A 16,384-nucleotide genomic window follows, 5' to 3' on the forward strand; every position below is an offset into this window, starting at 1 on the left:
TTTTATAAATAAATAAATAATAAAAAATAAAAAAAAATAAAAAATAAAAAAAAAAAAAAAAAAAACATTTTCAAATGACAAATGCAAATTACAATAGATCTAATTAAAAAGACAAAACTTACAAAAAACTGACTACAATAAGCACTTATGGAATGCATACTGCTGGACAAGATTCTGCTCATACACATTGTCATACAACCTAGCATCCAAATGCAGAAGTTTTTATGCCTCCCACCTTATGCAATTTCCTTAATCCAACCACTAAATTAAGGCATTATATGAACATTCAATGCCTATTATGTCGGGCATGTTTACAACTCTGAAAATGAAGCACAATGTAAAAGAAAGTACATAGTGCTAATGACATTTTGGAAGCAATTCAACTGAGACTACATAAAAATGATTTAACTCGCATGGCAACAAGCGGATTCATCTACATAATGCTTGCTAGCATCAGCTTTGGATAAAAGCTGTCAGCAATTTTACAGGATTTCCATCACTGAAAACGAAGTCAAAGAAACTGTACAAATTACAAAAGCAGTTGGTGGGAAAGGATTTTCCGACATGGAATAAGAACATGTCAAGGAATTAATCGAAAATGATATATAAAAAAGTGGATCATCTCATAACACAATTAACAGTGAAAGCATAAATAGCAAAAATGTTGATAACACATCTTTAACAGACAAGAAGTTAAATAATTTGTTAAAAAAAAGTGTAAGAACTGCTTGATTTTATAATGAAGAATGACCCAAATGAAGAAAGAATAGCCCAGTTTATGAGAAGCACCTGAAAACTGCACTCCTTACCAGCAAGTTTTTTAAAGTTGTGACAATCATTGTCCAATGCAAAAATCACCAGCAAAGGGGGGGGAACCTGTTGTATCTTGTATCTATTTACTAAGCAGTAATAAAATTCAGTTAACGTTCTTTTTAATTACAAAAAAAAGGGGGGGAGCTACAACCTAATGTAATTTTTTCATTGAGGAATGTGAAAGCCTGATCTTTATGATGTTTACATTTTGACCTTCTTTAAGGTCATGTTCATCATAGCACAGCCTTCAAGAATGTCAAAAGTTTCACTGTAGAATAAATTTTAAGATTTAAAAAAAGTCTCGCCATAGTCGCATTTCAAAGCGAGACCATAAGGCCAAAGTTCAAGTCCAAGAAATTATCCTTTTCAATGCAGACAGATAGTATTCTTGTTGATAACACCTGTTTTGAAAGTTATACAGCTTTACTTGATCTGGTAAAGCTAAGTAGTCCAAAACCCTAACAGACATGAAGCGAATTATTGCTGCATCTGAAAGTAACTGTAGAGACTTGGAAAGGTTTAAGCCTTTTTATTTAAACATAAACTTTGAACATAAGTGCATGTTATTGTGGTAACAAAGTCAATTACAACTTTTGGTGATGCAACTAAATTAACAAATTCCAATTTAAAATACAGAATAGTAGCCAAAAACTACATAATTAAATCTAAATTTAAGCATGCTCACAATTTCTAACTGGCACATCAGATTTATACGTTGGGAGTGATAATGCAAAGCCAAATAATTGCAAACTTATCAGAGCTGGCAGAAACTTAACATGCTATGAAAGGAAAAAGCACACTTTGTGTTACAATACAAAAACTTCAGCTTAAATACTATCTAACTGATCTGCATTCTGGTGAGCAAGCATCAAGAAATTTTCTTCTGATATCATTCCTTGTTTAAAACGCTAACTTGTGATGGCTCCATTACACACTGCATGATTTGAATTCCATGTTCATCCCAAATGTTAATTCATACTCAAAACACCAGTCATAAAAAAGAGACAGAAATAAGCAAAATTAAGGACCTTCAGCAAATTTGGTTGAAATTAAGAACTTAAGCTCACACATCATTTTCCAGAAAGCCTTAATACTTCTACAGACCATATAAATTCTATTAAAAATTAAATAAAATAACTGGTAATTAAAAAAAGGGAATTAAATAAATATTTGTAAAACACTTTGCACCTTTTTTTCATTTGCAGAACACTCACTAATACCAATGCATAATACTTACAGCTAATGAAAAATCACACATATTAATAATATAAATATAAAAAACTATAACAGAATATATATCTTACCTAAATATACATATTTTTTATTTGAATCAGATCTGCTTTTATCTTCAAGTGCTACATACTGATCCCGTACTTCTTTTAGCTTATCATGTAGTTCTTTCATATTCCCAGTAACATTATTGAGTTCATTTTCCAAAGTTGTACACTGTGACTGCATAGCACATAATTTATTCTCCAAATCCTGCAGATTAATTAAAAAAAAAAAAAAGTTGCATCAGTAAAAGTATTTTAAGATAAATAATCTTGACGCATAAAATATAAGCTAACTATTCAAATATAATCTAATGCATATACCTCTGCCCAACACTTTGTGATAGTTTGTTTCATGCTACTGTGAAAGACCTAGTTTAGAACATGTTTTTATTGACCAAAAGATATTTTTGCTTTTACCCACATTTATGTTTTATTTCAGGATAAATGGGTTTAAGCGTTTGAGTTCCAAGCAGTGCAATAGTGCTGAGATTTTATGTCGAGAAAACCCAGTATATTTCTAACTTTGTGGACAACTGACGATGCACTTGATGTTGATAATGTGGGCACTTGATTTAAATCAAGTGCACGTTGATGCAAAATAAACAAAGTGCTGTCATGCTGCTTGGTATTTCTGGACATAAAATAAAACAAGCGCTATCATGCTGCTTGGGTCTTTTTGTACTCATTTAGAGAAAGTGCGGTTGTGCTGTTTGGGATTCCTCGACAGTGGTTTTTCAATACCTCTGGCACTCAAACGGTTAAAGCATATTCATCGCAGAACATTCAGAATGCTTTAAAAAACATATTTAACAAACAAAAAAAAAAGGAGGGGGCATACATTTACAGCACACTGCCATATTTCAAGTTTTCATAACATGCAACATGAAAACACAAGAATATTGATATTAGTGACCTGCTCTCCTGATAAATACAAATAACAATTAATACATGATCATCTTTCTACTAAACCCAAGCCTTCTTATCCTGCAACAGCCCTTCTTATCTCCACTGGTTCAACTTTCCAATAAACTTAACCATTTCTCCTGTTCCAGTTAAATGAAATTACATGGAAGATAAATTGCTTCTAATTAACATCTGCTTCTTCTGAAAGTTAATATTAAGTTTTAAAAGCTATTTCATATGTAAATCCAGTCAGTTTTCTGGATCTGAGAATGCTAAGATAAAATTCCAATTATCTATGAATGCTTGAAACTTATGTTCATTTTTTTTGCATATAAACAAATAAAATTTTGAATTTTAAAAAATCCAGTGTGTTAAAATTAATGATAAACTTTTCTCATATAAATATGCAACTAACCTTTGAACAAAAATACGTCACATTTATAAGACTTTTCAAATGAAGAAGCAAATTTACTTTATACTGCCGAATTTATTTAGTACTTTCTGTTTACACATCAGTGTTATCTTTTTTAACAGTAAACAATAAGCTTTTCACTTTATATAAATCATTTTTACTGGACGTACATACCATAATCTTTTTTATGTGATTAACAAATATATAGAATTTTATTTATCCACAGCTTTTCAAACACTGAGTTCCAACTTAAACACATCTCAGTTTATATTTCCTCAATGCGCAAACTTGACTACATCAGCAGGAAAGAATAATGGATTAACATATACATGTATATAAAGCTGTATATAGATTTTTCTGGTATTAAAAATGGAGAAATGATAACAAGGGGACAAAAAAACATTTTTTTTTTTTTTAATAAATACAAAGTTTCAATTCTAGTAGGTTTTGTAAGCTGCTAAATAGTGTTATTAATCCAAGTGCACATGCAAGAAATGTAACAGCGAAATTAATACAGGAGTTAAATTAAGGAAAAATGATATTGCTGATGGCATGTAAGCAAAGTTTTTATTTATTTATCTACTTATTATTTTGTTTTGAGGGCATAAAAATTACTTGGAAAATAATTTAGTGAGTGGACATAATTTTTCAACATAAAATACTTCAATGTGTTTTTACAAAAGTGTCCCCCTCCCAAAGCCTAAAGGGATGTTAGCCCAGTAGGGCTATCAGTCTCGAAATGGCATTTTGCCTCGAATCACTATTAAAATTGCTGCCACCAAATATTATCAGCCTGCAATATATTTAAAGAAATTAAATAATGAAGAATCTGCATGAATCTATATATATTTCTTGTACTGTGAAAAAACAACGGTACCTAGAGAAATAAAATTTTGAATAGCATAACATACTCCTCCACCCGAATATGGGCAACTGGAAGACCAAATTTTAAATTTTGAATTTGTCTGTTTCATACTTTGTAAAACTTTAATGAATTTCTGATTAATAATCTGAATGATTTCAAAGCAAGCAGTGACAGCACAGTATAGAGGGAAAAAAAAAAAAAAAAAAAATGTTGTTTATTTCCAGCATGCGACGGAAATTCTAAAGATATGCTGTTTATATCATATCTTTAGTTTTCTGTGATTTTGCAGTTGAATCAAATTTTATGTGGCATAAGTGCCAAGACATTAATAATAAAAAGACAAAAAAAAGTTCTGTAAAGAGATCTGATATTAATAAGAAAACTGATCGACATGATGAACTGAGGAAAACATAGAAATGCATGCCAAAACTTAACGCTGCAATTTTTACACATATACTGCTTTTATAAGTTTTGTAATTTTGCTATTGAATTGTATATGGCATAAGTGCAAAGAAAATTATGTTTAATAATAAGGCTAAAAAGACCAAAAAAGAAGGGGGCAGTAGGAGTGAGCATAACAGCAAACTGGTAAAAAACTTTCAGATTTTTTTAAAAGAAATTTCCTGAAAGTACTCCCCCTTTTTTCTACCTATTAGCGCTACCCTTACATTAACCTGATTTCCCTTAAATCAGGTTAATGTATTAAAAATGAATTAACCTTGATTAAGGTATTAAAAATATACTTTTGCATTCAAATCCTGATTAACTAATTCTTAAGGCACAATTTAGTTAGTTATTTGTGAGAAAACAATCAAAATTTAATATAAAAATTAAAAAGGGAAAATTGCAAACAAAACTCTAGAAGATATGACCTATAATGTGAAAAATTCTCCAATGCACACAACACTTGGTCCAAGTTGTATGGGTTAGCAGAATTCTAAGATATGAATTACACTCACATTAAATAAGTTTGATTGCTTCTTCACTACATGTAATTTCAATGTATGGAAGATTTAACACGAACAAAAAGTTAAAGAATGCCACAGAGTTACAGCCTGTATATAGCCTGTATGTTAATACCATGTAAACTGGATTAATGTTTATCTGTTATTGTGTTAACAGCTAACAGATTTTTTTTTAATTATTAATAGCTAGTTTATAGTTATGCAGTTAATAATCTTCAACAGGTAAAAAATTTAAAGTAAAAAGAGCAAACTTAAATAAATATCTCTTTCTCATTGACAGGAAACAGGAAAAACTTTTACATAACTTACAAAAAAAAAAAAAAAAAAAAAAAAAACATGCACATACTTTTACATAAAAAAATAAATAAGATACAAATATTTCAATTATTAAAAGGATCAATTATATTAAATATGTAAATTTAAACAAGAATCTACTAAGAAGCCAAAGAATTTACCCAATAAAGACGACATTACGTAACAAAAATTTTTTTTAAAAAAATTCAATGTTTAAAAAGCAGCATGCCTTTTGTCACTCGGAGTCATGAAAATGGCCATTACTATCCAAAAATCAAAATAGGACAGTGACTAAATTGTAGCAATTTTTAATTTAGAAATTTATTTATTATATATATTATAATTATAGGGGTAAAATCTATTAAATGTATTTTATGTTTGCTCCAAAAATGTAAACTAAAATGAATTTCAAACTTCTCACATTGAAGTATAATTTATAATCATTCCTTCATTCCCCCTTATTTTTCTGGGTTTTTTACTTGTGAGTAAATTAAAAATTTTAAAGCGAAATCAATAATTTCTTTCTGAAGTAAATTTTTAATTGTTTCTAAATTTTGAGATATATGATTTATTAATTCATTATTTCAATGTAATAAAGTTGTGGCCAAATTTACAGCTGGAGTCAGAATATTATTAGACAACTATAATCTAGAAAATAACAAACACTGTTTAAAATGAAGTATAAAAATTGTACTACTTTTTTGGGGAGGTTGTCATAAATATGTAATAGCACAGTAGAAGGAGTGAATAAAATGCTGAGCAATTCTTGAAGTGCCCAACTATTAAGATAGCGTGGAAACCCCTGCTTTATTCACTGTTATTAAGATAAAGCTCTGTTTACTTAATTATTCATTAATTGGAGCTATGAAAAGTTTTATTATGTTATAAATCAACAAGCATACACTAATACCTTTGTCAGATTGAAAGCAGCTTTCATAAAAATTTTAATATTTATGAACATTAAAAAAAATTATAAAAAACATTTCATACCTTATTTTGCTCAAGCAAGGTAGCTTTTTCATCTACTAAAATACCACACTGAACTTCATAATTCTCCAATTTCTGAAGACTTTCAGTTTTCACATTTGAATTGCTAAGCTCTTCAATTTGTTGAGTTAATGACTGTAATTAAAGAAATGCATGGGTTATTCTTAATATTAAAAAAATGCATACTTACAAAAAAATCAGCGTTATATTTACAAAATTTTCACAGGACTAGTTTTGATGGTTTTATCGAACCACCATCCTCAGCTGCAAAACTGCAAAATGAAAATTTTTTAACAAAAGTTTCATTTATTAAAAGTTTTAGGTTTATTTATAACATACTAAATATGACAGAGACTGCAAAAATAAGCATGGCAATTCTAAGTATACAGTGTGCTAGCTACTATTATTAAAAATACGGCAATCAATTGTTTGTTACTGCAATATTTAAAAAAAAAAAAAAAAAAAATTAGAAGTTTTGTGGCAAAGCTTCTATTAGAATTAAAAGCTTCTGTTATTCTTAAATTATGCAACTCAGCTCAATTTTTAAAATAAATCCAAACTGGCACATATGGAAAAACAATAACTGCACATGCAGTATGGGAAATTATTATATCTTCTCTTAGTTCTGACTAAATTAATTTAAATGTAGTTTACATGAACACATTTCTTTGTTATTAAATAATAATTGCCTTATATGTTCAGTGTTTATAATAAAAAGGAAAATAAGGAAGGAATATGCAGTAAAAAGTCCGAGAACAGACTCATCGGGACTTCGCCGATTCCGGATTTGGAATTTTTCCGAATATTAAATATCTATTTAAATCTAGTAAGATGGTATGTAGAAATTATAAAATAAAAAACATGAAATCATGATTTATGAAATAATGAAGCATTTATGATCTAAGGGGTATTAAAATTTACAAAAAAAAAAAGAAGCTTAATATTTATTTACTTATTTTAGTAAACATTTCTTTCGATATAAATTGTATAAGTTGCTTCTAATACTTTCTCTTAATTCTATAGATAGACATAATTCCTTGTTCAGTTATTAAGTTCCCCTGTTCAAGTCCTGTCATTGCTGTGTCCAGAATTCCAACTAAATTGTAAATCAAAATTTTTTTCATTTTCAATAACCTCTCTGTGACTTTCTTCACTCTTGGTAGTGGCATTCTCTAGATATAGAACCATACTACATATTTTGCCGTCCATTAATTGATTGATGATTGGAGTATTATCATCACAATGAAAAACTTCTGTTATATCATCTTTATTTATTCAGTGCTTCTCCACATTTCTTTACAAAATCCCTTAACTTGAAAAGTTCACCTTTGGTAATTCATTTTTTAAAGTATCTGGAGACACATTCTCCCATGTTCTCGTGATGCTCCATATAGCAGATTTTATGCTAAAATATTTCCAAAATTCTTGAATAGGTTTGAAAATATTCAAGAAATTTAACATGGATTTTAAAAATGCTACTTTATATTTGCATTTCAGTGCGCACTATAAATATTCATAGGCTGAATGATAGACGTAGAGTTTAGAGGAAAGAATAATGTGGATACATTGTCTTTCAAATTTTAAGTAAAATATGAGCCAAACAGTTATCTACAATCAGAACAATTTTTGTGTCATCAGGTAATGAAACCAAATTCAAATTTTGCCCAGCCTCAAATATAAAATTATTTTCAAAATTCATTAATGCTTGCATCATCCATGCTCTTTTACTTGCACGATATATAACAGGGAAAATCTTTACTCCTTTAAATGCTGGAGGTCATGTATTTTTTCCAATTACGAAAAGTTCATACTCGTGCATTCCTGCAGCATTTGCGCTTGTAAAAATTGTTAGTCTCGCTTTGGAATCTTTGACACCAGCTATAGCCTTTTCTGTAGATGTCGCTAAAGTATTTCACGGTATTGTATTCACATTTCAACATTTAAAATTTATTCATTAACAGCAATTAACAGCATTTTATTCAATTAACAGCATTTTAAATTTATTCTAGAGATAACATTTCACTATTAACCCTTTCCTGCACGCTATTCTTTAAAGTTGGAACTTTACAAAAAAAAAATTGTAGGCAGTCTATTTAGGCCTAGGAGAGTATGCAGGTATAATTTTACAAAGTTTGCACACACCGTTTCCATTTTGTGGGTGTGTCCGAAGTGAACACACAGAGCTGCACGAGCTGCAATACGTGAGCATTGCTATGAAGCACGTATTACAGTAAAACACTTTGTCTATGATTTAAAAACAGTAGGATCTGAGCTCTGTAGCTAATTTAGCATAACGCAGAGTGCACCACGGGGAGGCCTGCTACTCTACACCACCCCCCAAAAAAAGGGGGGAAGAAAACTCTCATTGCTTCGGCAATGCTGCGGCCTCTCCGAGCCATTTACACAATTTTAAAATTTATAAGAAAAATAATTAAAATACTATAATATTTACAATTAATTATTAACTAGAAAAAAATAATTACACATATATACATATATATATATATATAAATCTACAGAAATCAAAACTAAGCAAACTACGCACGATGAAAGCAAAAAGGGTCTGCTCTCGCTGAAAATCAAATAACTAAGTGAAAACAAAACACTGGGGTCTTCAAAACCAAAAACAGAAAAGAATAAAAACAAATACAAATAAATCTGTGCTCTCAGCCTTCCGTGACTCACTCCATGTGACAGGCGCTACCAGTACAGTGTGTTCAGTCCGAACACACCATACACTGAAGGCTTCACTATACACAATATTTCAAAGATAAAAATTAAAATTTATACAGAATAGGCAGATTAGCATATCAACAACAAAATTATATAAAGATTTTTTTCATTGATATTCTTTATATTAAAAAAAAATCTGATACATTTCTTTGAAAAATCAGTGTCATTAAAAACAGAATATATCTCAACATTAATGATTTGCTTGTGAGGTGCTGCTATTTATTATTCATAAAAGAAATTAAAAGTAACCATTGGTGCAGTTTTCATGATATTTATTGATTATTTTCAGTGTCTAAAGAGGGAATATTTTTGGTGTGTTCACACCGAACACACTGCGCCGGAAAGCGTTAATGGGTTCAATGAATTCATCTGCAAGTAGTTCAGAAGCTTCAGTATCAGCTTTTTCACCTGAAATTTTTAACTCCCTTATACCATAGCGATTTTAAAATTTGGTTAACCAATCTGTCGAATATGTGCACTCATTTTTAAGTTCATTTCTTCATGAAATATTTTGGCTTGAGCCACTATCACTGGACCCATCAATGCCACGCCTTTTCTGCGACACTGTCTGACCCATTCAATCCTCACTTTGTCATGATCGTCACTTTTAGCATAGCAAAAAATTTTTGTTATTCATTGAGAGTGGTGCATCGGAATCCACAAAAAATTCATAAAGTTCCTCTTTATATTATGGCATATACAGTTGACTTTCCAATGCCATACTCCTCGCATAAATTTGAGACGGATATACACATATCCATTTTTTGTAGCACTTCTACTTTTTGTTTAATGGATATCGAAACATGTTTTAACATGTAGATTCTGTTTTGCACATCATTAAGTCTTATCTGAGTTCTAAATAAATAAATTCCCACATATACTTAAGCTTACTGAGGCCCAGCACTAGATATTTTACCGCCTGATTATGTTTCTGCAGGTCCTAAATTCTGCTAAGCACCTACCGTATTTGACGGCATATAAGACACACCCTTATTTAGAAGGCCACACACATGTAGATGTAGAAAAAGTTATGTGTGTCTAGATCTTTATCCGGGCTAAAAATAGCATTCAGTATTGAAAGTTAACCTGTTTCCTTCACGTATAAGAAGCAGGTAACTTTTTTGAGACCAAATTTAGGAAAAAAGTGCATCTTATATGTCGTCAAATACGGTACTTAAGTTCTAAATTTTTTCCGTCGCTAATTTTGGGTCCTAGTGCTTTTTCTACAATCTAAAAAATTTTGTCATCTCTTAATTTTGTTACTCAGTGCTTTTCTAAATTCCAAAAATTTTGTTTTCCCTAAATACTATTCGCCGGTGCAGCCATAAGAGCTCTGGCGTAAGTTCTGGGTTTATGTGAATAACAAATCAGTTATTCTTAATTCAAATAGCACTAAATGTAATCTTTCATCCTATTAGTATGATTAACAAAATCTATTTTTAGGATATGAAAAGAAATTTTTGTTAAATATTTTTTCGTCAACATTAGAGCATTTGACTTATCTGTAATTATCGCCAAGCGTAATGTCAACATCAAATGTTACCATACTCTTAGTTATTGAATTGCTAATAGAAAAAAAAATTGTTTAGGCATCGCTGCATGAGACATTACTCAAGTTGTCATGTGTTGATAAACATGCGGTGATGAAAACAAAATATAAAAATAATGATTTGCCAGAATGCTGTCAGGAACATAAAATATTAGTAGTTTTTAAATCAATCGATGTTTCTATGTAGAATGTTTCGGGTTGAGATGTATGCCAAGCAAATATGCAGCTATAGAACCAAATTATTGATCACACACATTTATGCTAAAATGATTGTTTCTTCAATAATGAGTACAAGTGAAATTAAGAATCGGGACTCTCCACGTTTTATTAGGGGGCAATCAAATGCGCATGTGCACAACACACAAAAAAATTCCTCATACTCTTTTCTTTCTTTCTTTCTTTCTTTTTTTTTTTTTTTTTTTTTTTTTTTTTTTGTGGTAGTGCCTTTAAGGTCTGGATTTTAGATCATTTTGGATATTGAACATCCAGATCTCGGACTTTGCACTGTATTTCATTGGATCCCATCTTGGTCAAAGACTCTTTTTGTTAATCTGTTCATCTTATAAACATGAATTCATCTTATTGTGGTCTTAATATCTGTTCATTAAACCCATCATCCAATTTCCAATTATTCAGATTGCTAAGTAATAGTATTCAAAATATAAATACATTATCATAAAACTTAATTATTTCTAAGACAAGTTAATTTTGAATAATTAATAATTTTTATAGCAAATACATATTCCATGATAAATTTTTATTCATTATCACATTTCAGTATAAGATGTTTTAAATTAATTTGAATTAATCATTCTTCTATTCTTATATAAATAATCATTTGAATCAAAAAGGTATTTTTAATTATATTTTATAAAGAAAATATCTTTATCTTTCTATAAATATCCTTTCAAATACACTTGAATAAAACGCTTCAAAATTACTATGACAGAATATTTCTAAGTATTTAATTACCACAAATTTAACTAGTAAAGGTTACAAATTTCTGGAGTAAAAGTTTTGGCATTAAAGAATAATAGCTTTAAAAAAATGCATAAATTCCAAATACATTATTAAATTAAACACATTCTTCTGTAAAAAATTCTGTAATAAAAATAATAAAATTTTTCATGAGGTACACAAAAATATATGAAGCATTTTTAAAAATTATTTAAAGCATAATTTAAACTAATATGCTTATGTTAATTTCCATGAAATAAATATAAGTTTAGTCATGTTCCTCTATTTATTCATTACATTTTTAACACTGCTGTGTTCCACCATATCTATTCTTATAATAATTTACTGCATGAAATACAGGCAATACAAATACTTACTTGTTTTTCCTTTTCAGCTACTTCCACCGAAGTTTTAAGAACAGAAACCTGTTTGTCCAGCTCTGCTTTCTACATAATAAATATGATTTTTAAAATTTCAGCATTATGTGAATCAATATAAAATCTTTTCTAAAAAAACCTTGTTAGGTCTTACCCCTCTAATAAGGCCAATATGCTCTTCACGAAGTTTACTGTAAACTTCCTTCATCTTCAGAAACTTTTCTTCCTGTACTTTAGCCTTCTCTTTAATAAACAAATGGTTGCGAAGAACAGAAAAGAACAAAAATAAAATTAAATCATGGACTGTTTTTCAAGGACAGCAAGAACTTGAATAAACTTTATATTATAGTAAGTAACACTGTAAGAAAAGTACACTAAAACCCCAACTATTTGGCATTAAAGTAACCAAATTGTTAAGCAATCATAAAATACATGTAAGACTACAAATAAACAAAAACTGTTGTCAAACAATGTGATTTCGTGTCAGAAATGTAAGCGTGATATCACAATGCAATCATAAGATCTTTACTTTGATTTTATGTATTAAGTGCTGATAAGCTGATTTACATTTTGTGGAGAAGTTAAAGGCTATAAAATTTAAAACACGGCCTAAGCAAAATAGCAAATATAATACATGTATAAGCATGTACAATATACAAAATAAGGAGATCCTGCCATCAAGGAAAGTTAGAATGCACTCCACGTGACTTTATTTGAAACAAGGTAGACAATGGCAGAACAAAAAATTACGACAAATGATTCATGGTTTTATATGCTATATCCTATACAGCCCCAGTTACAAAATCTATGCTCAGAAATGTGGTTTATAAAGTTATAAGAATGCAATTAATTGCTGCTGCAATCCTGTAAACAATGGAAAAAGCCAGCAAATTTTTTTTTTTTTTTTTTTACATATTCTTTTCTAACACACTTTCTCCTCTGAATTTTTCGCATATAAGTGTTGATAAGGTAACTTTTCTATTATATATTTACTTAATTTTTATTTTAGCTATCTATTATGTAAATAAACTATTAACATGCTTATTTTTGTTATAAAATAATGGTATATTTTCCAGTTTTTGCTAAATAATAAGAGTAAACTGCTTTATATACATATTTGTTTAGAAAATTAAATACTTTATTCCATCTCAATTTCCCTTAAAAAAAAAAAAAAAAAAAAAAAAAAACTTCATATACTGAAACTTTATGATTCAATGAACACAGTGATTTGCAGACATATCATTATTGCATTATTGTTAAGATTTCTTTTTTATATTAAAGTGAAATTACTACAATCAGACCTAAAATGTCATTTTGTTTAACATGCCACATTTCTGAAGCCCCCAAATCATTGAATCATCTTAGTTATCCATATAATTTACTCTATTTTTCCAACCAATCAGGAGGAAACCTAATTTTCTAGGTTATAATTTTATTACTATCTTGTTTTAAAGCAAAATCACTTAGTTTTGAAAACTTTCTGGAGATTTTTACAGTATAATAGACAATATCAAAATCCTTATTCTCTAGCTTTCCAAAATATACTGCCCGCACAACTTTAAGGAATTCTATTAATTTCATTTTAAAGAATGAAATTATAGTTCTCTTTCTCCAAGTGATGCTTTTTCTCGATACACCTTAGCATTAAACATACAGATAATCTTTTGAAAGTGGAATGGTTAATTATTATGCATTTTATTTCCTTAACTATTAACCTAAGCTTCGGGTGAAACTAAAAATGGCAGCTCTAAATGAAAATGTGTTGTTGCGACTTATCTCACTTGTCTCTGATAATAACATCAGAATACACCCACAAAATTCATCGTGGCATGGAGTGCAAGACTGTGCCTGTCATTGGCAAGAACCTTGAGCACCATACAGGTGACACTACAACTTTGTTCAGTTCTGGCTCTAATTTCGAAGGAGAGCACCCCAGGGGTACGACTCCGAGGGTCTCCCACTCCTCTTCCTCTACCAACAACCTCTAGAGAAGACTTTCGTCTCACCACATATTTAGAGTGCCCTATATCGCACAGACACTACACATTTACAAAAATCCATGCCTTCTCTGGGATTTGAGCCCAGGACCTTCAGTATGGCACTCAGTGTCACTAACCACTATCCTTGTTGGGTGGTCTAAATATGTATAAATATCAATACTAGTGTATTTTTTAAAACAAGGAAAATCCTCAAATTTCTTGCTCTACAGATGACAGAATGTTAAAAAAATTCCATTTATGGATTTTTTAGAATATTATCAAAAAAAAAAAAAAATATGAAGCTCAAAAGCTGGCTCTAAAGAGCACTTACTTTCAGCATCATTTAATTTTAAAGCTAATTCAGATGCTGTTTCTTCTGATGCAGGTTTAGTCTTCAAACTTTCATTTTCCTGAAAAATAAATTAGGTTAATTTTTTCTAAATGAAAAATTCATTAAGACATATACAAATACCAATGACCATTAAAAATTCTAATATTATCTGAAATGGTAACAAATTTAGAATGTACAATAACAAAAATCAAACACATAAAAATATGAATTTGAACCTTTTTTTTTTTTTTTTTTTTTTTTTTTTTAAACTATGGCTCAAAATAAAAATTATTACACTGTATCATGAACTTTAGAGACTAATAAACACATTTTAAACATATATATATATATATATATATATATAACATTTATGTTTAAAAATAGGTTTGAAAGTTAAATAAAGCATCACTCATGTAAGTAATGAACATTCTTTAATGAGCCTACTACAAGCCCATATTTTTAGCTCATTCTAAAATTTGGTTGGTTGGAACTTCCATGAAACAAAAATAACAATAATTATTAGTGGCTGAAAAACATTAAGAAAATAAAATTAAATGAAAGCATGCATAAAATATAAATTACACATTCTCTGAAATTTAACATTAACAGCTTGAAGTTAATATGAATTAGAACTTTTTTTTTTTTTTTTCTTTTTTGACAATTCAAAAAGTTGGCCATAAATAAAATGTCCAATCAGACAATTAATACTCATGACTGCCTAAGCTCATTCATCAGAAATTTTTAGATTCCTGAAAGCAAATAAACACATTGTTGAGTGGCAATTTCTTTAATAATCAAAACACACTTTTTAATTTTTATTTTGCCACTTTATTTTCAAGCACAGTTCACAAACACATTCTGAAGCAAGGCTAACCAGAAAACATTACTTGAAAAATTCCTGCTGCCATTTCATATAAAATTATTTGTTTCAAAATATATTTCTAATTAATAAGAAAATAATCTTATAAACACAAACAAGTCATTATCATTCAATAAATACTATAATAGAAATTTAAAAATAAACATATTTGGAACTTTAATTCATTTACTACTAGTTCTGGATCTATATTTAATCACAATCAATTCGGCTTAAAGCAGGCTAATAATTCTCAGATCGTATAAGCTAGAATAATTCTAGCACAGGAAATCTAGGTATTTATTTCTCATCAACCATAAAAATTGGCAAAAATGTTGCCAAACTTGTGTCAATCACCCCAGCAGAAATTACAATAAACAGGTCATTTTCTATTTAGTTAGTTAATCAACAGCTCAAATCAACAACTCAAATAAATACTACTGCCATGATGCTTTGTAAAATAATGTATACTAGCAGAAGTACTTGATGCCAGTTAAGTTAGATTGAGAGTAATGCATCTAACAACAGACAGAATGATACTTCCGTAATCCTTCTCTAATAACAATGCAAAAAATACAATTCATAGTCTTACATTTTTCAGTCTGATGCGATATGGAAACCACATAAAAAGTTTTGATAGAAAAATAACCTAATTCTCTCTCATTATATCAGCAACAATGGCACGCAGTTTTTAATCATTTTCGTCTTTCTAACGAAATGGAAGTAAAAGCTCAAGTTACGTCTAATATCTCACCTATATTCAATTTGAGTCAATTAAATATGGCAAAAAAAATTATAATTGATCAGAAATTAATAACGCAAACAAACACACAACTTCTTTATATGTATAGGTTTTTTAAAACTTCCATACTCTTTATTAACAAACTGTACAATTTGAAAGCGAGCAGTAGCAACACTTTTCGAAATAAAGCATTCTTATCTCCAACTTGCGAGACTGTTGCCACTCTGAAAAATTGATGTGAAAATTAATGTTTTCAGAGTTTCTAATTAATATTTAATATAAGTCGTAGGAAGATGAGAATAGTCGAGATGGCTTCCCACAAATTTCTGGAACCGGGAATATTGTAT

General features: G+C 29.4%; 1 protein-coding gene across 1 annotated transcript in view; it reads right to left on the reverse strand.

The window, feature by feature from the left end:
- The window catches only part of Hip1 (Huntingtin interacting protein 1), a 100,899-nt gene that overhangs the window by 43,438 nt on the left and 41,077 nt on the right, over positions 1-16,384 (reverse strand). The window contains exons 15-19 of the mRNA XM_085812047.1: positions 14,440-14,518; positions 12,284-12,372; positions 12,130-12,198; positions 6,517-6,648; positions 2,118-2,295 (exon numbers count right to left, since the gene is read on the reverse strand). Coding sequence (XP_085668173.1) covers positions 2,118-2,295; positions 6,517-6,648; positions 12,130-12,198; positions 12,284-12,372; positions 14,440-14,518 — 547 coding nt within the window. The remainder of the gene's footprint in view (positions 1-2,117; positions 2,296-6,516; positions 6,649-12,129; positions 12,199-12,283; positions 12,373-14,439; positions 14,519-16,384) is intronic.

Source organism: Stegodyphus dumicola, chromosome 2 (genome assembly GCF_044657685.1).
Source record: "Stegodyphus dumicola isolate Sdum_Otavi_A_Nest chromosome 2, ASM4465768v1".
Taxonomy (NCBI): domain Eukaryota; kingdom Metazoa; phylum Arthropoda; class Arachnida; order Araneae; family Eresidae; genus Stegodyphus; species Stegodyphus dumicola.